This window comes from Saccopteryx leptura, chromosome 3 (genome assembly GCF_036850995.1).
Source record: "Saccopteryx leptura isolate mSacLep1 chromosome 3, mSacLep1_pri_phased_curated, whole genome shotgun sequence".
Classification (NCBI taxonomy): Eukaryota; Metazoa; Chordata; class Mammalia; order Chiroptera; family Emballonuridae; genus Saccopteryx; species Saccopteryx leptura.
The window spans coordinates 290,761,296-290,785,853 of record NC_089505.1 but is presented as its reverse complement, the minus strand read 5'-3'; the positions used below and the strand labels follow the sequence as shown (position 1 = coordinate 290,785,853).

Genomic DNA, 24,558 nt, shown 5'->3' with positions numbered 1-24,558 from the left:
TCAAGCATTATTTAAGGATTATCTAGTTTGCCCAAGTCCTTATTTGAATAGCATATTCAAATGCAAAATTAGTATGTGGTTTGTTGCTCCTGTGTGGGCACGAGCGTTCAGGACAGGACTGCCCGTGGCCACATGGTGCTGTGTGGTGTTTCTTTTGGAAAGACTTACCCTGTGACCTACCGCTGTGCCCAAGCACATGGCCTGTGGGTTACAGAGTGATCTGGAGCTCTGGGTGGTTCAGAGGAATGTACTCCTGGGGTTTCTTTGGTCTGGAGCAGAATGCAGTTTGACTTTCTATATAGGTCACATTCACTCCCCAAGACTTTCTAGTGCCTTCAGGTGCCTGACTTCTGATGTTGGAGGAGGCAGTGGGTTAGTTATGCACAGAGGTGTCGGACTGTTGTACTCTGTGAGCTTGAGTGTCTTCCCAGGCAAACTCTTAGCTTTTGTTTTCGAACAACAATAATAATGCCTTAATGTGGCTATTTATTAAGCAATTACCACTTAGCAGACTATTCTAAGGGTTTGGTATCTTATTTAATTCTAGTACTTTATTTGGTAGGTTCTGCTTTGTTCTTGCAAGTGTCTAAAGAAACTGAGATTAAAAAAAGACGAAACAAAAAACTTAGTTAAGTCATTCAAGATCACAGCTAAGATGTGGACAAAAATCTCTACCCCTCACCCTGTGAATTTCTTCCTGGCTCTCCTTGGCTTGAAGCTACTGTGGTTTCTAGTCAATTTATTACAAAGGTAACACTTCTGGTTAGAGGGAGAGAAAAGAGAAAGTATTTTGGGAATTGTCCGTTATAACAGTTACCTCCTGCGGGGCAACAAGTCTATTCCCAAATTGGCAGTTATTTCACCAGTTTTTGAGAGACAGGAACCCAGAAGTTATTTAACTGAGTGAATCTGACTCAGAGGTTGTCATAAAATTGCAGTCAAGTTTTGAGGAGGGTTTTCAGTCACTTGAAGGTCCTTGAGAAATTGCTCCACTCTCAGAGGGAACTGAGGCAGTTGGTCATAAACAGAACTCTCCATAGGGCTGCTCATATGACAGGACCTCTGGCTTTCTTCAAAGCAAGTGATTGTAAAGAATACAGAGACAGAGAGAGACTAAGACTATAATATAAACTTGTCAATAACATCCCATCCCTTCTACAGTACCCTTCAACAATATCCTGTTTGTTACAGGCATGTCCATCAGTCTAGCCCACACTCAAGGGAGAAGAATTACTCTCCACTTATTCAAAGAAAGAGTATCAAAGACTACGTGTACGTATCTTTAAAACCACCATCGTAGTCAACTTTTAACTCTGTGTGTGGTGATGGAGTGAGGAAAAAAAATCTTTATCTGCTTTTTCTCTATTAATATCTGTCTCCTTTTAAAGAAGCCAATTTGATTTTTAATACTGTGACATTACGTGCATGTTCACCCTTTGTCTTAATTGAGTACTAATAATGCTAAAATAGTAAGGACCAGTTGTGTTTCATCTTCAGAATGATGCCTTGAATCCCACATATAAATGTATATATAATGAGATAGTAGGTGTCAATAAAGCTAAAGCATATATAACAAGAAAGAAAATACATTTTTCTCCATTTCAGTTAATATAAAAGATGGCTATTCTAAAACAAGCTTTTAAAGAAGTACATCAAAGGTACCAGCCTTCCGAGAGTTCCGGTTTGTTAGTGACTGAAAATCCGTTTCGTGTCTGGTTGAGCAGAGAGGCCCGGCTGGGAAAGGAAGGCATCCTGCGGCCTCTCGGGACGCTCCCTGTAGCAGACGGGCGATGCAACCCAGTCCGCAGTGCGAGGCTGCAAGTAGATTTGATAGGAACAGAAACTGGAGAAGCATCGCTTTGTCCCGTTACTCTGGAAGTTATCAGGGAGTAGACAGCCTGGACATTGAACTTCAAAGGACGGAAAGGAGGTCTGAGGCGGAGTTTACAGGGATGTGGTGGGAATGGAGGTCACTTTAAGGAAAAGAGGTAGTGTGAGCAATGTGTGAGAAGCAATGCATTGTGATTGCTGCTATCACTTTATACCTGTCAGTCACCCCAACTGGCTGGGGCTGTCTTCCACCAGAGCGGGCAGGGCCTTTGGTGAGACTTTGAGGTAAGATTTTGAACACCCATCAGCTGCTGAGGCAACTGCAGAGATAGAGAGCGGGGTAGGGGACTGCACTCTACTTCTGGTGAACAGGGGTGGGGGGAGGTGTTTCCAAAGGGACCCGCACTCCAAGGAGCTAGGAGGAGTTGAGGAGGAAGCACATTCATGGATTTTCCACCAAAGGCTATTTCTGCAGTTTGGTACTTTCTGAATGTTCCACTCCTGGTCCTGGCAGTGCCGAGGCAGGCAGAGTCCCTGGCAAGGCCCCCTGGGAGGACTGGAAAGGAAAGGGATTGGCCACTTCATCATGGTGCCCGTTTAGCTCTGTGTTTTGTAAAGGAAGCTGTTTTTAAAAAACTGTAAGTTAACACCCAGTGTCCTACAGTGGGATGTCTCCCTAGTCTGTTGTGCTGAGACTTGTCTTTTAAATGGTTTTGTCGGTGACACATCTTCAGTTCACGATTTTCTGTTCTGACATTTGAGAGCTGTAACCAAAATTATAATGTGGCAGAACACGTAGGTGCAGGTGAGAAATACTTTTAGTTTTTTGGACACAAAAACCTCATTTTCATGACAATAATACAAGAGAGAAAAGGAAAAGAGACACTTAGCCTAAGTATCATGTGACATGGGCTGCTAACATATGTTGTTATCTGTTCTTAACAGTCCAAATGCTAGTTCCTCGTGTAAATACTTTTAGTAATGATGATGATAAACACAACCAGATTCTCTTACCTGTGAAGAAATACAGGATACTAGAACAGATAGAAGCCTTTCGTTTCCTTGTCAATTCTACCTTTGAGTTCTGCACAGGTCACTCCTTACCCTAATATACGGGGACCCGTCCTGCCCCAAATTTCCAAATATGGACACACACAATGCTGTCTCTGAGAAGGGCAACTTCAGATATGGGTGAAGCTTGATTTGAGTCTGTGTGAGTGATAGTGCAGCCCAGGTGCCTCTGTGTATCACATCTTCATTGGAGTAACTTGGTGTGAGTAACTATACCTCTTCCCAAGGGTGTTGCAAAGGTGAGATGAGATATGTGTGCAAGTGTCTAGCACTGTGTGTGACCCATAATAGGGAGTCGAGAGAGACTCCCCCTTTTTTTGAGAGAGAGAGAGACTTCCTTTTAATTTCTGGAGTCATTCTCAAGTTTCAGCTGTTGTTTTGGGGGGAAAAAATGCTAAGCATGTGGTTTGGAGCTTAGCAATACCGATATGATGGATTATTTCTTAGACCAGTCAAAACATTCTGTTTCTATAAGGAAGAAAGAGAATTCAACAAAGCAGCTAACTAATAATCTCATAAAAGTTTGGAACATTAATTCTCCAGAGGAAACTTCAATCAGAAGTTCCCATCCTGGTTCTTTGTAGATGGATAGTAACTGAGGGCTGTGTGAACACTTCCTTCAGTGTGGGGACACACATTCGGTCCACCTGTCAGGAATGGCAGCAGATGGCTTGTTCTGGGAGAACTGAGTCTGGTGAACGCAGAGATGCATGCATGTTCCTGCCAACTGCTGGGCTGCTACTATAGACAGATGTCTGTTGATGACAATCATCAAAACCCAATAGAAATCAATTCTTTACGGAAGAGGGAACATCTGAAAACAAAGCTGCCAGTCAGCCACCTCCTCATTAGTGTGATCAAAACCCATGGTCTGCAGCCACAGAACACTCTGCAGCCCTGGGAGGCACAGGGCAGGGTGTGGGACCTGCCCACTCACAGGGACAAGTACCCCGGGCAGAACCCAGGCCTCTGAATACTGGAGGGAAGCAGAGAAAAGGGGTGGAGTGGTGTGGTGTACTTTCCACCCGCCCATCCAGGGTGCTGCCAGGTGTTAGGCACCAAGAGGAACAGTGTAAGGAACAAGGAGTGAGGTGACAGGAAACACTGTTTACTTGTGGCTGCTCCCAGCCTGATCACTGTGCTGTGGTTTTTCAGCTGAATGAAAAAGCAAGTCATGACCCTGGCCAGCTGGCTCAGTGGTAGAGCACTGGCCCAGCATGTGGATGTCCTGGGTTCAATTTCCAGTCAGGGCACACAGGAGTGATGCCCATCTAATTCTCCACCCCTCCTCCTCACCCTTCTCTCTCTCTATCTTTCTCTCTCTTCCCCTCATGTCTCATATAGCCATAGCTCCATTAAAGTAAGTTGGCCCTAGGCACTGAGGATGGCTCCATGGCCTCTTCCTCAGGCACTAAGAAGAGCTTGGTTGCTGAGCAATGAAGCAACACCCCAGATGGGTAAAGCATTACACTCTAGTGAGCTTCCTGGGTGGATCCTGGTCGGGGTGCATGCAGGGATCTGTCTAAATAAAAAAAGAAAAGAAAAGAAAACACGAGTCACACAGACAAATAGACAGAAACTGTATACCTTTCCCACTAGGTTTAGTGCAAAACAGGTCCTCAGCCTGGGCAAGGAGGCAACAGCTGTGAGGAAGGGGCCTATGGTCAGTGTTCTTCCCTTAGTGTCTGCTCTGTATCCCATTTGTACTTCCTCGTGTAAACCAGAGGCACAAGGAGCTCAATGAATTACTCATTGCAGACAAAGCCTGAAGCATGGAGTCCTTATGTTGCCAGCCTGAGGGGCTCACAGACTCAGCAGAAAGAGAGCAGCAGTGAAAGTCCCTACTTCGATTTCAAGCCCAATTCTTGGCAACTCTTTCTCTTCAGTTCTCACAACCCTAGGATTATTTGAGGAGTTAGGATGCTAATCCACTGCTGGTCTACCTCTGTAATTTACCCGCAACTCCAGAATCCACAGCACTGAACACCATGTGCTTTGGTTTAATTGTTGGATAAGCTTAGCACCAACATCAATCAGTGTGGTAGCAAAATCTATTTTAATATTCTGGATTGTGCTGCAAAAATACCAGTGAGGTCAGTACAGGAGCTGCCCACAACCATGCTGTGGATGCCTGTCTAGATTCTGAAAAACTCAGCTTTTTGAGACAGAGCTAGCCCTAGCTAGCTCAATCTGTAAAAGATTGATTTAATATGGCTAGATCTAGATCATTCCACTAAGTGTGGTAATCAACCTTGTAATTATTGTTGCATTTCAACAGTGCCAAAACAGCCTGACTAGGCAGTGGTACAGTGAATAGAGCTTCAGACTGGCACGCAGAGGATCCAGGTTCAAAACTCCAAGGTTGCCGGCTTGAGCACAGGCTCATCTAGCTTGAGCATGGGTTCACCAGCTTGAACGTGGGGTGGCTGGCTTGAGCTTGGGATCATAGACATGACCCTATGGTTGCTGGCTTGAGCCCAAGGTCACTGGGTCACTGGCTTGAGCAAGGAGTCACTCACTCTGCTGTAGTCACCCGATCAAGACACATATGAGAAAACAATCGATGAACAACTAAGGTGCTGCAACAAAGAACTGATGCTTCTCATCTCTCTTCCTTCCTGTCTGTTTCTTTTTCTGTCTCTGTCATTAAAAAAGTTATATATATTGCTGAAACATGTAATCTTATGCTAAAAAGAAAGGCACTTACCAGTTCTTTGAGATGCTCATTACATTTCAAAGATCAACAGAGAACACTGGTCACAGACAGAGAAAACATGCATGGTGCTCTGGAGAGAATGTGGATGGACTCACTGACCTTTCAGAAGTGACCCTCTGAGATTGGACTGGTTGTTTGTGGTGAGTACATGGACTGAGTCACAAATGCTTTTCTTGGTGGGCTCAGTTTACCAATAGTAACCTGGAGCCACTGCTGACATGATTTAGATGGCTTTGAGCATAATCAGTTGGTTTAAAGAATAATTTATTTCTATATTTACTCTTGTTGAAGAATGAGATTAGGCCCTGGCCGGTTGGCTCAGTGGTAGAGCATTAGCCTGGCGTGCGGGGAACCCGGGTTCGATTCCCGGCCAGGGCACATAGGAGAAGCGCCCATTTGCTTCTCCACCCCCCCTCCTTCCTCTCTGTCTCTCTCTTCCCCTCCCGCAGCCAAGGCTCCATTGGAGCAAAGATGGCCCGGGTGCTGGGGATGGCTCCTTGGCCTCTGCCCCAGGCGCTAGAGTGGCTCTGGTTGCGGCAGAGCGACACCCCGGAGGGGCAGAGCATCGCCCCCTGGTGGGCAGAGCATCGCCCCTGGTGGGCGTGCTGGGTGGATCCCGGTCGGGCACATGTGGGAGTCTGTCTGACTGTCTCTCCCCGTTTCCAGCTTCAGAAAAATACAAAATAATAATAATAATAATAATAATAATAATAATAAATAAATAAATAAAAAAGAATGAGATTAATTGGTTGTTACAGGGTCAGTTGTGGGATGAGAGAGACCAGTGTTCTCATTTGAGTTCATGGACTTGCCTGAAGTCACACTGAACCTATGGCCAACCCTGTCACCCAGCATAGACTCACATCTTCCATGAAGATCAAAAGATTTTATTCAGAATTAGGTAGAAATACTCAAATTAGTTGCTCTCTATTCAATTACTAAACCATGAACAAAGAGCCACTTCTAAACATAATGGAGAATGTCACTATAACTTCCCGATATGGGATTCCACAGCCGTTGCCATGGCAAATGAGCCAAATCTAAGCCTCTGATTAAAACGAACCCTTTTGTGAGAAATAATCAGGATTCCTATTAGAGTTCACCCTTAACACCTGAGTCTTTCCATTTCCTATAGATTCCCCAAGACTGGAGCTGAGAGTGCCTCCTTGAAATTTGCTTTTTGTCATTTATATAATAACTGAATTCATTTTGTTCCATCAGTTTCTTGACTTCTTTTTCAGTAACATAAATGTGCTTTAATCATTCGGATTATCTGAATGTTTCAGTTTCAGTTATGAAAAATAGATTGCTGGATAGTGAGGTTATAACTTATATTTGTTTCTTCTAGAATGAAATTTTACCTCTAAATATGAAGGGTTTTGAGTGTTTGATTCAATATAGAATGTAGAAAATCTATCTCAGAGAGGAAAGAAGAAGAGAAACTTCTAAATGAAGTAACGGGCAGCCTGGAGATAGGAATTCCAGTGTCGGTTTTGATAAATCTATACCTGAAGGCTACAAATGTTTCTGAGAAAAATCCTTGAGGCTGATGGATGTAAGTCTGTCTGGACAAGCAAAGTGGGATTTAGAGATTCTGTTGCCTTTGTGCCACTATCAGCTAAAAAAGAAATGCAGCGACAAATTGGATGATGTAGTCATCCCTCCTTTCTAATTACCCTCCTTTCTAGTTGCCCACTTTCTGCCCTGAAACTTTCCTACCAGCGGTGCCTTCGGGGTGTCCTTTCATCCGGAGCCTCTCCCCTCAGCTTCCTGCAGCTGCAGCCTGGTTCTCTCCTGGCAGACTTGTCACTGACCCAGAGACATCGGTAGTTTAAACTGGTTCTGAGTTTAAACCCTTTTCATAGGAGGCAGCAGGAAAAGAGCAGCTGTCGATTAGTCTAGGAGAGATATGTGATCCTGAGCAAGGAGCCGGAATTGGTCTGGGCTGCATTTTGGAAACGAGGAATTGGACTCAGTGGTCCCTTTCAGTGCTATCATGCTGTCTTTGGGCAAGGAGCTCATTGCCTATGAAGTCAATAGAGTACAGATACGCCGTTATTGTTATTAATTAAATGTCTGTGCCAAATGAAACTTTTTAGTAATCATAGACATGGAATGGAGGATTGAGAGTGTTCCCAAGTTAGTAAATACTATGTGTATTTAGTGTTTGGCTAAAACCTGTGTGCACTCTCTTGATGTTTTGTGTGTGAATTAATTAATATGAGTGTTTGTTGAATGAATGCATTTTAATCTCTATACTCACAGAGCAGGCAGTTTTATTTCCTTCTTTAAGGTGACTTACACAGTTATATTTACAAAATGAGATTCAGTAAATAAGAGAAGTACTAATATGTATATATCTTATTGTCTTCTCTCCTTTTTACAAAGTAAAGATTAGTCATTAAACTTCAAAGTAAAGGCTTTGTTAGAAAAGAACATCACTAGTGTGGTGAGAGTCATTTAAAAATAGAGATTTGGGATGTTTCCCTTTTTTATATTTCTCAATCTTTATTATTTTTACTTTTTAATTATTTATGAGGTTATGTATTTTACTGTGGTAAGAACACTTAATGGGAGATCAGTCCTCCTCAATGTCTAAAATATGCTGTCACTGACTGTAAGCACAATGCTGTCCAGCAGAGCTCTGGAGCTCACTTGACTTGCTTAGCAGAGATGTTAAACCCTTAAGTAGCTCAACATTTAGCCCTCCAGCCCCCTTGATTCTTTGAATTTCACTATTTTAGACGATTCATATAGACTGAATCATGCAGTCTTCATCTCTCCTGGACTTGCTCATTACACTTATAATGTCTTCACGGTTCATTCATAATTTCACATATTGCAGACTTTGCTCTGTTTTTTAAAACTGAATAATATTCCATTGTGTGTACATCTATATGTATGTGTATACACACACACATGCCATTTCCTTCACTCATCGTCTGTCTGTGGATTTCCAGGCTGTTTATGCGTCTTGGCTGCTGTGGATAGTACTGCAGTAGTAAACAGGGGTGCTAATATCTTCTTGAGGTCATGATTCTAAGTCTTTTCTAAGTGCTCAGAAGTCACATCACTGAAGCACATGATAGTTCTGTTCTTAATTTTTTTGAGACATCACCATGCTAGTTTCCCTAATGGCCTCATTCTGCATCCCACCAACAATGTACAAGGGTCCAGTCCCTCCACGACCTTGCCAATGCTTGCTTTGTTTTGTTTTCCTTTGATGAGAGCCATCTTGAGTGCTGTCTTGTGTGGTTTTGATCTGCGGTTCCCTGATGATTAGGTGAGCATGTTTTTCATACACCTGTTAGCATTCATGCGTTGTCTTTGGAGAAATGTGTTTTTAAGTCCTTAGCCCATTTTTAAACCAGAATATTAGTTTCTTATGTTGATGTAAACAGCCCTTCTATATTTTGGAGAGTAATCCTTTATCAAATATACAGTGTGTCCGTAAAGTCATGGTGCACTTTTGACCAGTCACAGGAAAGCAACAAAAGACGATAGAAATGTCAAATCTGCACCAAATAAAAGGAAAACTCTCCCAGTTTCATACCTATTCAGTGCAGTTTGATGTGGGCTCACACACAGATTTTTTAGGGCTCCTTAGGTAGCTATCCTGCATAGCCTCTACAGACTCATCACTGACTGATGGCCTACCAGAACGGGGTTTCTCCATCAAACTGCCGGTTTCCTTCAACAGCTTATCCCACCGAGTAATGTTATTCCTATGTGGTGGCACTTGTTATAAACGTGCCGATATTCACGTTGCATTTTGGTCACGGATTCGAATTAAGCGAGCCACAGAACACACTGAACTTTCCTCTGTACCGTCCACATCTCTACTGGCATGGCCGTGGGCTGCTCCGCTGTATACACGGTGTTACGTCATCATCTGCGCATGCACACATGCTACCACAGCATCCTACAGAAACTAGGAGGGCTTTCCTTTTATTTGATGCAGATTTCACATTTCTATCATCTTTTGTTGCTTTCCTATGACCGGTCAAAAGTGTACCATGACTTTACGGACACACTGTTACGAACACACTGTGTTTTCTCCCTTCCACCGATGGTTTCTAGTGCTGTGCAGAAGCCCTTTCACTGATGTGGCTCCACTTGTCCATTTTTGCTTTTCTTGCCTGTACTTTTGGTGTCATATCCAAAAAAGTCTTTGCTAAGACTCATCTTATGAAACTTTTCTTCTGTGTTTTCTTCTGGGAGTTTCATAGTTTCAAGTCTTGCTTTTTTTTTCTTTTTTTTTTTGTATTTTTCTGAAGCTGGAAAGGGGGAGGCAGTCAGACAGACTCCCGCATGCGCCCGACCGGGATCCACCCGGCACGCCCACCAGGGGGCGATGCTCTGCCCATCCGGGGCATCACTCTGTCGCAACTAGAGCCAGTCTAGCGCCTGGGGCAGAGGCCAAGGAGCCATCCCCAGCACCCGGGCCATCTTTTGCTCCAATGGAGCCTCGGCTGCAGGAGGGGAAGAGAGAGACAGAGAGGAAGGAGAGGGGGAGGGGTGGAGAAGCAGATGGGCACCTCTCCTGTGTGCCCTGGCCGGGAATCGAACCCGGGACTTCCACATGCCAGGCCGACACTCTACCACTGAGCCAACTGGCCAGGGCCTCAAGCCTTACTTTTAAGACTTAAAGCTATTTTGAATTGGTTTCTGTGTGTGGCCTAAGATCAGGGTACAAATTATTTATTTAATTAGAGATCTCCAGTTTTCTCAACACTATTTGTTGAGACTATTCTTTTCCCATTGTGTATTCTTGACACCCTTGTCAAAGATCAGCTGCACATATATACATGGATTTATTTCTGGACTCTATTCTGTTCCATTAGAGTGAATGTCAGTCTTATGCTAGTACCATACTATTTTCATTACCATAGTATTTAAATATATTTTGAAATTACAAGGTGTGATGTATTCAGTTTTGTTCTTACTCAACATTTCTTTGGCTATTTGGGATCTTTTATGATTTCATATGATTATACAATGTGTTAAAAAATACCATTGAGATTTTTATTCAAATTGCAACCAATTTGTCAATCACTTCAGATAATATGAAATTTTAATAATATTAATTGTTCTAAACTATGAACCAGAGGCACCTTTCCACTTATTGGAATCTGCTTTGATTTCTTTAATCAGTGTTTTATAAGTTTCATTGTATAAGCCTTTCATCTTGGTTAAATTTATCCCTAAATATTTTATTCTCTTCGATGCTCTTTTAATTAGGGATTGTTTTCTTAATTTCCTTTGAGATAATTTGTTCTTAGTGTATACATATGATTTTTGTATGTTGATTTTGTATCCTGCAATTTTACTTAGTTTGCTCGTTAGTTCTAACAGTTTTTTAAATGAAGGTTCAGTGTTTTCTATATATAAGATCATGCCTTCAAGCAGGTACATTATTACTCCCTCCTTTCTTATTTTGATATCCTTTGTTTCTTTTTCTTGCTTAATTACTCTGGCTGGGACTTTCAGTACTGTGTCAAGTAGGAGTGGCGAGAGTGGGCGTCCTTGTTTGCTCCTGATGGAGGAGAAGAGCAGTCAGTGTCTCGGCGCTGAGTGTGATGGCAGCTGTGGACTTTGTTAGGTTGAAATGCTTTCCTTCTATTCCTAGTTGGTTGAGAGTTTTTATCATGAAAAGGCATTGAATTTTTTCAAACACTCTTTTTGCATCTATTGAGATGATCATGTGCTTTGTATTTTTTATTCTGTTAATGTGATGTATATCACATTAGTTAATTTTCATATCTGAATCATCCTTGCCATCGGTAATCAATCCCACTTGGTCAGAGTGTGTGATCCTTTTAATGTGCTGTTGGATTTAATTTTCCAGTATTTTGTTGGTGATTTTTGCATTCACATTCAACAGGGATATTGGCTTCACTGGTGAATTCTACCAAACACTTAAAAAAAAAAAAAGAATTAACACCACCAAGCCTTCTTAAACTCTTCCAAAAAACATTGAGGAGGCATGAACACTCCCAAAACTCATTTCATGAAGTCAGCCAGAGAAAAATATCACAAGAAAAGAAAACTATAAGCCAATATCCTGATTTAAATTCTTGGCACTATTTTCTTATTTTGAATATCTAACATATGTTCTTCTGCTTTATTCTGGCATTGTGCTTTCCAAAAGTGTTGCTTTTGGAAAGTCTCATTATTATAATAGTTTTGAGACTTTTTTTACACCCTATAAGTCATTTTTTCTTTATATCTAAGCGCACAAAGACATTTTGCTTTGTCTTTTAAAGTCTGGTAATTTTACTGAAATATGTCTTGATGTGTTTGTTCAGAGTTAGCATTCTTTGATATGTGTTATGCTTTCAATACCTAATTTTCAATAATTTTATCTCAGAAAAGTTTTCTTGGATAATAGACTCTATTTGTTCTGTTTCTTGGCTGGTTTCTACACTTCCTCAGGAACTCTCTAATGAGTACATTGGATGTTTGTTTTTTACTTCCTCTCAGATCCTTTTTGATATTTTTTCTTTATTTCCTTTTGAAATTTAAAGATTATAACCTTTGCATTTTTATTTATTAAGGCATTACTTGTTATTTGTACTTGTGTTTTTTCTAATTTAGACTTTATTTTCAAAATATTTTTTCTATTTCTAATTGATTTCTGAGTTGTATAAGCTTGTTTCTGAGTTAATCTCACTCGATTTATGTCATTTTTCATTTCTTCAAGTTTTTCTTAATGTTTTTTAGCTCACTTCTGAATACTTGGTTACATTATTGATCTGTTTTATAGGCTTGTCTTTCTGCTATACTATTCTTATCTGCAAGAATGTTATTCTCTCATAACATTATATAGACTCTGACCTTATGGTTTACTCTTTCTCACTTTTTAAAATACTGATTTTCCTGAATTTGCAAAGAAGGCTGTGTTCAGAAGAGTTTTTATAATTCACAGAGCTCCCTCGTAGGAGGTTGTCCTGTAGTATTGAAGAATATGGATTCCTGGCCCTACTTTTGTCTGAAGCTTCTTTGTCTCTGAGACCCGTCTTGCCCCAGGAGGTCCTCCACAGGGCAGGCCCCAAACGTACTGTCTGAAGGAGGTGATTTCAAGAGTTCACAGAGGCTCCAGGGCTCCAGCCCAACAAGCTGTATTGAGATGGTTATGCTCACCCATTTGGAATAACACTCCTCCCGGTTTTAGCTGAGATCCTCATGTTAGCCATCGTGCTGTCTAATGAACCTGTGTGGCTGTCTTGGAGTTCTCCTGTGCTCAGGTCTGTCCTGTGTCCCAGTGGTCCCTTTCTTTCTCCTGCGTGTGCTATGGTACCACGTAGCACAGAGCTGGTAGCTATCTGAGATTCTGTGCTTACCCACTTGTCATTTTAGGCCAGGGGTAGTCAACCTTTTTATACCTACTGCCCATTTTTGTATCTCTGTTAGTAGTAAAATTTTCTAACCACCCACCAGTTCCACAGGAATGGTGATTTATAAAGTAGGGAAGTAACTTTACTTTATAAATTTATAAAGCAGAGTTACAGCAAGTTAAAGCATACAATAATAATTACTTACCAAGTACTTTATGTCGGATTTTCACTAAGTTTGGCAGAATAAATCTTTATAAAACAACTTACTATAGTTAAATCTATCTTTTTATTTATACTTTGGTTGCTCCGCTACCGCCCACCATGAAAGCTGGAGCGCCCCCTAGTGGGCGGTAGGAACCAGGTTGACTACCACTGTTTTAGGTTCATAATAATATGCACCTTGAAATCTAGTTTTGTTATATTTGTTGTCTATGGGGTTTTTGTTGTTGTTTTTATCAAGTTGTTCTGTCTGTTTTTATGTGAAGATTTCAGGAATTTAAAAACCTATGCCACCAATATGGCCAATTTCTGCAAATCCCCATCATTATTTTTCTGGTTTTTACACATTTGTGAAGCAGGATAAGGGAATGGGCCTGGATGAATAGGACCAGACTCACGGTGGCCGAGGAGGGGAGGAATCTCAGCCAGCGAGTGCGTAAAGGTCAGGGCGAGAAGGAAGAAAGGGGAGTAAATCAGACCAGAGAGTGAAGGAGAGTTTTGAAGAGATTCTGGAAAACAAGTGCTCTGAAGAGGACAGAGTGATGATTCAGAGAGGCCCGGGGGAGTTTGAGAGGTGGCTAGACCTGTAAACTGGCTCCCTGGGCTGCCTTGATGAGAAACAAGTCAGGGGTAGGAATACTTTTCCATTGATTTTACAGTTGCACTATACATGTCTAACTCGACACTCCTCAGATACTGCCTCGTGTGGGTCACAGATTCAATGCGGTAACAAATATATATGTAAAAGTTACACATTTCTGAGCAAGCCAGGTAGCAGACTGTGGCAAGAAATGGATGTGGAAAGAGCTCAGAAAATTAGAGTGTGGTGAGTCTGCTACTTAGCAAGCACCCACATGGGTCAGTCCTCGCTCTAATTCTGGAGAGGGTGTTATCTCAGCATTCAAATCAGGCTTTGTCAGTTTGAAACCAATACACGGGGTGCTGTCTTTGCCCCGTGGACAGATTGCTGTGATGAATGCTGATCCAAAACTGTATGCCAGGTCCATACCATGCACCTCACATGCTGTTTCCTTTCATCCTCACAACGCATGTCAGAGAGTGGTAGTGTTCTTACCTATAGCAAAGAAGAATGACCCCTCTTCCACGTTTGTGCTGCTGACAGGCAGATGCACTGATTGGAACTTAAGCAGAACTTTCTTTAGATCTACATCCCTGGCTTCCACCTGTCACTACATAAGTGTAAATGTGACCCGAGTCCATCCATTAGCTGTCAGTCTTCCAATCTGGGCCGACTCTCTCCATGCTCATCTTTACGCCCATGTACAATTTCCTGAAACTTCACCTGTTTGAGGAAGATTACTTCACAGCAGAAGGGGATTACTCTTTGGGCAAAGTTGTTTAGGGGCCTCCTGTTCTTGTGAGGGCCTCCTGTTCTTATGAGGGCCTCCTGGTGTGGGACAGCAGCAGAAGGAGCCAGAGGGAGACACTTGCATGAAGAAATCTTGGCTCGCTCCAGGATGAGCCCTTATAATGGTGACTATCATGTAAAGGTCTTCAGTGAAATAACTCATCTCTAAGGTACTTTCTGATTTCAAACTACACAGTACTTAAGTAACATAAGGCTTAGAAATTATTTAAATTTATTTGTTATTTTATTCCAAAACTAGAGCTTTTTTTCTCTTTTACTAACCTGCAAATCTGTAAATTCCTTAAATCCATGGGGATCTGCAGTTTGAAAATACAGTGTGTCCGTAAAGTCATGGTGCACTTTTGACCGGTCACAGGAAAGCAACAAAAGACAATAGAAATGTGAAATCTGCACCAAATAAAAGGAGAATCCTCCCAGTTTCTGTAGGATGATGTGGCAGCATGTGCGCATGTGCAGATGATGAGCTAACTCCGTGTATATAGCGAAGCAACCCACGGCCATGCCAGTCGAGATGTGGACGGTACGGAGGAGAGTTCAGTGTGTTCTGTGGCTCACTTAATTCGAATCTGTGACCAAAGTACAACGTGAATATTGGCACGTTTATAATGAAGCGCCACCACATAGGAATAACATTACTCAGTAGGATAAGCTGTTGAAGGAAACCGGCAGTTTGGTGGAGAAACCTCGTTCTGGTAGGCCATCAGTCAGTGACGAGTCTGTAGAGGCTATATGGTATAGCTACCTAAGGAGCCCTAAAAAATCTGTGTGTGAGCCCACATTGAACTGCACTGAATAGGTATGAAACTGGGAGAGTTTTCCTTTTATTTGGTGCAGATTTGACATTTCTATCGTCTTTTGTTGCTTTCCTGTGACTGGTCAAAAGTGCACCATGACTTTATGGACACACTGTATTTGAATCTCTTATTTTGTCCTCTAAGATTTCCAAAAACCTATCTAGAATTAACCTCAGTCAATTTGTAATACTTTTAAAAAGAATTTTAAGGCTCATAATTAAAAACAGGCTCTTTATTTTTAATTTTTTAAGGCATATATTTAATACACTGTTCTCCCAGTTTAAAAAATTGTCATTTAAAATGAAAGGTTAAGAATGTTTAAAGAAATAAGACATAGATAATATAGTGTGAGTCACTGTTTTTAAAAAGCAACAGTTTGGGGGAGAATAGAAACAGAGAGAGAGACAGCCTGGTCTCTGTGAAGGTGCATTTTCCCCATGACAGGGGCAGCGTGGAGCAGACAGAGCGGCAGGTGCTCCTGTGAGAAGGCAGCAGGACCCCATGCCCAGCGAGGCTGTGTCTGATCTCAAACCAGCAGCCCCCAAGCCGGAGGCCACTGACTTGATTAATGTCCAAATCGGGCAACTAGAAACAGGGAAGGCTAGTGCTCTGATTTCCTAATTAAGCGGATGATTCAGGGGCGTTGACACTGAGAACTCTGCTCCCCTGTCACCCAGGGGGGCTGGCGCCACTCTCTGAGGGGCAGTAGGCAATGCAGACCCTCAGTCAGCCCCTAGGAACCCTGACCGTCAAAGCGCTCCAGCGCCAGGAGGTCACTGTGACAATCCTGCCCTGTTCCCACACCACACAGAGGAACACAGAGACTGAGATGTCTACACTCTGGTTTTCCAAAGCACAAATGGAAATGTTTGTGCTGCTTGTTAGTAAAGTGCAGTTAGTGATTAATGTAACTGACAATTATCAGAGACTTAGTGGAACATGACTGGGACCTGAGATCCACACCATTCCCTCCATCTGCTTGGATCTTTCCGACACAGAGGAGGACTAAGCTGTGTGTGAGAAAGGGGCAGAATCTGGGCTCTTGTCTAGGCCATCGTGTGCTCTTCACCGCTGTCTCAGAGCTGCAGCTCTTCTGCTACTCTCAGATCCCAACTTCTGCTCAAAGGGGCATGTGCGCTATGCCCACAAACGCCAGTCTCTGTGAGCTCTCACCTCCTGCACCTTCACAACCTGTTCAGAACAGGCTTTGACATGTCCAACTTGTTGTCTAGCTAACCTCCCATCTGCTCCTTCACCATCGCCTTCCAGAGGACGTCTGTGTCTCCGCGAGAGGAAAGACTGTACCACGCCACCAGGTCTGCTTCCAAATCCAGGGATCCAGGATTAGGGAAGGCAAGGGGCTCACAGTGACCCAGAGAACAAGATGAGGACAAACAGCCCATTGAGAACAAAGCCACGTTTCCCTTCATTGCTGAGCCCCTGGCTGGGGGCTGGACAGCAGCCATGCCTGTCAGCAAGAGCTGGACACAGAGGGCCAGAGTGTCCAGAGCTCCGGGCCCCATTTCTCACTGCTTTTCAGGCATTTTCGGGGAAACCGCTGTGAGGAAGGCTTTGTTTGGGCGTTCTGAAGGTGGGTGGTTAAGACATATCCCTGCCTTTAAGGAGCTCACTGAAGGTGGGGGAAGTGGACAAGTAAACACAGACCACAGCAGGACATGGTGAATCCTGTAACCCAGGTAGGGAACTGGTGTCACAGGGACAAGTTGGGGGGAGGTGCCTATCGTGTGGCTTGAGGGGAGGAGGGGCCACACAGGACGACGCTGAGCTGAGTCTGGAAGATCTGAAGGAATTTGAGAAAACAGTATCTTCCCTCCCTTGTCATCCAGGGCAGCACATGATAGCAAATCTTTGTAACTGACTCAAACTGGACCCCACCACCATCCCCTCAATGTGAAGTCACCAACGTCTCCGTCTAACATGCTGGCTGGTTGTGCCATCTCTCACATCACCAGTGACTGCAAACTTCAGAGTGAGATGGGCTCTTCACCTAATGATGGTGTCTTAGTTTGCAAAGAGGGGACAGTGAGTAATTTTAACTGTCCTTAAGTATCTTCTCTCAAGTCCCCAAGGTCTGTGTCTGTAAGATGACATTAGCAAGCAATCAGTGCCCAGAGATTATCTACCAACAAGGCAGGACCTTCATGTCTGAGCAGCTAAAATCCAATTGCAAGGGCTGGAGTGTTTCAACTGGGTAACTGAGAAAAAAAATCTCATTTCCATAGTTCTGGCATGACAGATATGCAACATGTGATGCCGCCAGCTTGGGAGCTGCCACCTTCTTTGCTTCAGACCAGTCATGAGATGCAAATGGAATTGGCATGACCTCTGACCACAATTACGTCTTTTTGTCATTATAACAAATTTTATTTAAAAACGTGCTTTGGGAAACGGAAATGACCGTGGAATCCAGCATACCTTTTTCTCTCATATTTTCATCTCAAAGGAAAGCTTTACTCAGCTTTTCAAAAACACATTAAGAAATAATTTTGGCCTGACCAGGTGGTGCTGCAGTGGATAGAGCATTGACCTGGGATGCTGAGGACCCAGATTCGAAGCCCTGAAGTCTCCGGCTTGAGTGCAGGCTCACCAGCTTGAGCGTGGGATCATAGAGATGATCGCATGGTCACTGGCTTGAGTAAGGGGTGACTGGCTCATCTGGAACCCCTCAGTCAAGGCATGTATGAGAAGCAATCGATGAACAACTAAAGTGATACCACTATGGGTTGGTGCTTCTCATCCCTCTTTCTGCCTATCTGTCTGTCTCTCTCTCTTCTTCTTCTTCTCACATGTGTACTAAAAAATACTACTAATAATAACTTTTGAAACTTTTATTGCTACTGAATAGCAAGCTTTTCAGATAAAGCTCAGATTAAAAACTTTGTATATTTTTAGCTTAAATTCACTCATTAAATTTTTTTATTATAAGCATGCAATGTTTTGTTTTGTTTTTTGTTTTTGTTTTATCATTAGTTTCTTAAGTGGAATATAAAGGTGTTGAAATTTTTTATTTTTAAATAAGACCATTAAATAGGGCTAATCGGAAAATTTTCTGTGTTGTTCACATACAGAAAGGACTGGATTTAAGAGATAATCGAAACCTTTTTATTACTTCAAATTAGGAAAGAAATTGGGTTTTCTATGACATTAGGTTGTCCTGCTAACAGAAGAAAAAAATTCCTAAGTAATTTCTGTTTGAAGGGCACAAGTTCAGTATTTCCTGATATATGGTAGATAGAAGCACAGAAAAAATTTTAGTTGAAACATGCCGGAGTTGCTTATTCTGATTTGTGAGTGGGAAAGCTGAGACCCGGAAAGATGAAATGAGCCCTGTTTGGGCTCATAGCCGTGCCCAAGACACCCCGCACACTGTCTCCTGCTTCTCGTCTCCAGCAGTCTTTTCAGTTTTGTATTTTCAACCATGAAATAATTCCTTTGTTGAGGCACTAAGCCAGACACTGCAAACCCTTTCCTTGGCTGAGCTTGCATGTCCTGTGCCCATCCGAGACTCTCTAAATCCGGCTTAGCTGGCTAGTCTCATGACCTTGAGGGGGGGGGGTTCTGCCACTGTTCTGTTCTGGACCACCTGGTTCTCTTCTTTGTGTCCCTGAGACTCTAGAGGACAAGAGCCGAGGTGGCACCACTCACAACCCACCTGCCTGTCTACCTGGAGGAACGGGCAGGGGTAGCTCTAACGTGAGGGAAGCTCTCATGTGGGCCTAGCACTGCTGGGTGAACGGTGCCTTTTGTGACGGAGGTGCTTGCTGTGTGAGATGTCAGATGCAAATGAGTTCCAGGTGACGTTCCTCAGGAGGACCATCCGCAGATTCAGAAAACTGGTTAAATATTCCAGGCCTCACACTGTCTGGATGTTGAGATAACTGCACATAATTTCCTTGGCTTCAGTACACTACGGACCAGGCATAATAAACACCACAAGAGGGAAACGTGCCAGTCGCTGGTGTGAAACGCCTAGTTAACAATGGAGAAATCCACAGGGCTGGGAACCACTCACACGACCCAGTACTAACCCTGAGTCACATTCCAGCCTGTTTCCCAGATAACACATTTCCCCTGCAGATTTATATCCCATAATTCTCCTGGGTTTGTCCTTTTTCCTGATGTTGTGTCCAGGGCCTGGGGAAATGAAGTGCCCAGTCCTTTTGTCCAGCCGTCTGGTGGGTAGGTGGGTCCTGCCCTACCCCTGCTCCCACTCCCACTGTCTCGCCCGTCTCCCTCCTTCCCTGGGATGACATGAGATCAGTGGTGTGTGGAAGGATCATCCTTGTCCTTGTTCCTGCTGTATGGCTAACTGCGTGTTTGTCACCCACAGGACTACCAAGAGGCCTCCAATTTGGAGCAGTTTGTGACTCGATTTTTACTGAAGGAGACTCTGAACCAGCTCCAGTCCCTCCAGAACTCTCTCGAGTGCGCCATGGAAACTACTGAGGAACAGACCCGTCAGGAAAGGTAAGTTACACTCCTCATGCCCCGACTCCTTAGTGACTCCATGTTGAGGGAAGTCTGGTTGAGGAGCGTCATACTTAAACTGGGGAAAACTAATCCTGAGAATAGGTTTGAACAAACAGCAGGGACCACCCTGGGTACTTGCCTTATATTTTGCTCTAAAGGACCATTTTGCTTTTTCCTTTTACTGTCCATCAGTCATTCAGCAAATTTTAACTGAGCCCGTGGTGGATGGGGAAGGCTTTAAAAGGCAGTGACAATGCAGAGATGCCTGTTACCCGGTCCCAGTCCCTCAGAGGCTAAAGTCTGTTCCCTGCCCTGGACAGTGTCATGCAGCGTACAAGGTGACAAACGCCCCAGAGAGGGGCCAGTGAATGCCGAGGGACTGCAGCAGGTAAAGGGGTAAACATGGATAGCGGATCTTCCTGAGGATGGCGGAGCTCAGCTCGCTAGTAGGTATGGTACTAAAATGTGAAAGCGAGAGGAAAGAGCCTTACCGGCAAGGTGAACTGGGCCTCCTGGGGACTTCCAGATCTAATAAGCCTGACAACGGAAAAGGGGAAAGCTTTCAAAACCAGGACCCACAACGGCTATCATGGAGAAGACAGGTAGTTGTGATGGTGTTTACAGTCATGTAAACAAAGATACTGACGGTGAAGAGAAACCTGAGTTAGAAATGGAGGAAGCAGACATCAGAGTAATTCATCGCACGGTAGGCGCTTTGAGTTAGTTACCCTTTAGAGAAGAGCTTGGCGACCTCTTTCTGCGTGTGTGACTCACGCCTACAGATACGACTTACCTAACTTCAGCATTTTAAAGTAGGGAGAACCTGCAGGAAGTTTTTGGGACAGGCTAATAATAGACTGCTCTCGATGGCTGATATCTCTAAACAGATTGATGCACACGTGATTATTAGGACATCTCAAAAAAGCAGGGAATGTTCAACTAAGTGTTTCCAATGTTGTGAATGAGTCAGCACCACACAGTTCTCAGGGAAGAGCCTGGGTCTCAGACCTAATGAACATGGTGCCCACTCCTGGGTGATCCCAGCAGCGTTTTCCCGTTACAAACGCCCCATTTCAGTGCACTGGGTGATTCTACGTCGCATGGCTAAGCAGGGACAGCTGAGCACTGTAGCGGCCTTGGTCTCCTGGTCCTGAGGAGAAAGCGGGCCTGAGGTGTTTCAGTTGTTTGGATATTTTTAGACATAAAATGGATTCTCTGTTTTTAGAGTCAGTTATTTGCCACCTGATAAGGGGTTTGAGAAGGCCCTGCTCCCTGTTCCCCCGCCCCAGGGGTTTTTGGGGTCACGTCCTGCGTCTCCACTGCTCAGTGAGGGAGCCTCGGACTCTGACTGCTCTGAGCAGTGTGTTGAATGAGAAGGAACCTGAGAACAGAGTTTAGGAAATGTGCAACACAGCAGAGAACTAGTGAATCTTTTATTTTTAGGTTTCTAGCTGAAAAACATCTGGGAAGAATGGGACATATTACAGGTCTGATGTCAGCATTAGGGGAGTGCTGTCCTAAGGAGCCCAGGGGTGCCCATATCCCACCCCAAATCTACCTTCCTCCTCCCAGGAAGGTTTATGGGAGGAAGGGACACACAAAAAGCAAACAGTAAGTGAGGTGTCATATAGATTTGTGGCCATATGTTACCTAAAGGGAGACCTGCCCTTGGGTTTGCCTGGGGCCTCAGGCAGTGTGAGGGTTCTTGACTAAGCATCAGTTCTTCATTGTGGCACCTTAGTTGTTCATTGATGGCTTTCTCATATGTGCCTTGACCAGGGGTGGGCTACAGCAGAGTGAGTGACCCCTTGCTCAAGCCAGCAACCTCAGCCTCAAGCCAGAAACCTTGGGCCTCAAGCCAGTGACCTTTGGGCTCAAGCCAGCAACCATGGGGTCATATCTATGATCCTGCACTCAAGCCGGCGACCAGGTTTTGAACCTGGGTCCTCAGCATTCCAGGTCGACATTCTATCCACTGCACCACCACCTGGTTAGGCCAGGTGATTTTGAAAGTATGTTTATTAAAGCTGGGGACCATGCAACAAGGAAGGGCCAAGGACAGAAGAAGCAACAGGAGAGCGAGGACTGTGTTCTGACTCACTGTTAAGTCAGAGAAGAGGGGGCTTTACAGGCAGGTCCAGGGGGTCAGCCCGGGATGAGCTGCCACTGTCCAGTGCTCCCCTGGTTGCAAGTCTCTGGGGACCTTAGAGTTTAGGAGAGACGGCCTGTGGGGAAGAAAAGGGGTGGGAAAGGCACAGGCGTGCTCCAGGGAGTGAGGGACTACACTGAGTTCTTTCTTGTGAGGGCTTTTAAAGGCTGGGAGTTTAGGGGAGGTGTTAGGGGGATCTCAATCGAATTACCAGTTTTCCAGGTGTTACTTTCAGGGTGTGCTCTTCATTGATTGGTCAGCACCAGGGCAAGGGGTCATTAGTCATTGCAGCTGAGGCATCACCTGAGATCCTGAGGTCAGCCGTAGCATTTTTTACCTGTTTTTTTCTTGCTACTGTTCTGGGCCTGGCGTTGAAACACAGCTGAGGCCTGTATGTCATCTCTGGGAAGGATGGCCAGGGAGTCTGAACCACACAGCCGCGATCTGCCAGGGGAGGAAGGCCACCCTTAGGGTGAGGTCCAGAGCCAATTCGCCCATTGCTAGGCACCTAGCAGTGTCTGTCCTGGAGACCGTCTGCATCTGCCTGTAAACTGCTCGGCCAGTGTGTCCAGCTCTGTTTCCCCATTCTACTTGCCAAGAAATGTCCTGGTTTTTTACTCTTCTATCTCAGTAATATCTACTGTGGTCCCTGGTGACCCTGACTGCATGTGAATTAGACCCTGGCCAGAGAGTCTGTGTCCCCCAGGTCCTGTGTCCTACGAGCTGACACCAGACACCACAGGGAGGCCAGCCCCAGGGCCTCATGTGCAGAGACAGATGTAGGGAAGGTCACGTCCCTTTCTCCTGATCTCAAACAAGACACCAGGAGGGAGGGAGCCTCCTCAGGGAGAAGACTGGACTGAGCATCTCCCTGGAGGGCACGTCTCCTCACCTCCCAGGTCACCGTCCTCCCTGGAGGGCACGTCTCTGTCCTCCCGGGTCACCGTCCTCCCTGGAGGGCACGTCTCCTCACCTCCCGGGTCACCGTCCTCCCGGGTCACCATCCTCCCTGGAGGGCACGTCTCCTCACCTCCCGGGTCACCGTCCTCCCGGGTCACCGTCCTCCCTGGAGGGCACGTCTCCTCACCTCCCGGGTCACCGTCCTCCCTGGAGGGCACGTCTCCTCACCTCCCGGGTCACCGTCCTCCCTGGAGGGCACGTCTCCTCACCTCCCGGGTCACCGTCCTCCCTGGAGGGCACGTCTCTGTCCTCCCGGGTCACCGTCCTCCCTGGAGGGCACGTCTCCTCACCTCCCGGGTCACCGTCCTCCCTGGAGGGCACGTCTCTGTCCTCCAGGGTCACCGTCCTCCCTGGAGGGCACGTCTCCTCACCTCCCGGGTCACCGTCCTCCCGGGTCACCATCCTCCCTGGAGGGCACGTCTCCTCACCTCCCGGGTCACCGTCCTCCCTGGAGGGCACGTCTCCTCACCTCCCGGGTCACCGTCCTCCCTGGAGCGCACGTCTCCTCACCTCCCGGGTCACCGTCCTCCCGTCCAACCCCTTCTGGTTGGACAGCAGTCTCTCTTGGAAGCCTCCTCTGCTCTCAGAACAGGACCTTGTACGTCCACCTCCACCACTGAGATTTCCCTCAGTCCCCTGACTCACAGCTGCTGTCAGTCTGTTCCTCGCGTGTTTATCCCCCATTGGACACTGAGTATCTAGGTGGCAGGGCTTTGCCTTGTGTCCCTTGCCAGCACCACTGGCTGTGAAATGTATGAAACTGGCTGAAGAGTGGAGAGCCCAAGTCAAGAGAGCCAGAGGGTGAAGACCCGGGACAGTGACAAGATCAACCTGCCTGGCATTTGGGTGAAGACAGAGGCATTTACACGTGGAACTCTCATCAGAGGCTGTCATTGCTGGTTGTGAACAGAGGAGACATGTAATGGAAACGAAGTTTTCAGGAGGTCAGTCACACCGTCCTGCTTAGTGACCATTCAGGGAAACACAGGGCAGCTCGGAGGAGGGTCAGTGTTTGCATCAGGGTTCTGACTGCGCCACCCTCACGCCCCAGGGACGTGATAACTTGCTTCCCCTTCAGCATCAGCACAACTGGGCTTCATATTTATGGAACAGGGACAGAGGGCTCCTGGGAATGGGGCAGTTCTGAGAAGTCCTCTAGTCCCCCCTCGGCCCTGTCAAGGACTCACACAGGCCACTCACTGCAGCGATGAGTCACAGATGCTGTGTTGGGCACAGTCTGTGTCCGTTCATGTGGGACAGCAGTTTCTCAGAGAAGGGACAAGGTTTCAGGTGGCATTCTGTGACACTCATGTCTGGGTAACGGGACCCACTGTGATTCAGTGTCCTCTAAAAGTGCCTGATAGACAGTGACAGGAACAACTATCTCGTTTCTGAAGTGTCCCCTGTCCTCTTATGCAAACCTCCATCCTCACAAGCTGGAGTTCAGAGAGCACAGTTCAATTGGGGTACATTTCTTTTTTTATGATAGCATCTACAATTTGTTGTGTTTTCCAAAGTCCTTCTTTATCCAGAGAGATAACTAATTTCTTTTTAGCTTGGATGTTATTTTTCTCCTTTTGATGGATGTCTGTTTTATAATC

General features: G+C 45.0%; 1 protein-coding gene across 2 annotated transcripts in view; it reads left to right on the top strand.

The window, feature by feature from the left end:
- The window catches only part of NECAB1 (N-terminal EF-hand calcium binding protein 1), a 110,238-nt gene that overhangs the window by 52,946 nt on the left and 32,734 nt on the right, over positions 1–24,558 (top strand). For both annotated transcript variants that reach the window (XM_066378759.1, XM_066378758.1), the window contains exon 6: positions 19,709–19,845. In XM_066378759.1, the coding sequence (XP_066234856.1) occupies positions 19,709–19,845 (137 nt within the window). The remainder of the gene's footprint in view (positions 1–19,708; positions 19,846–24,558) is intronic.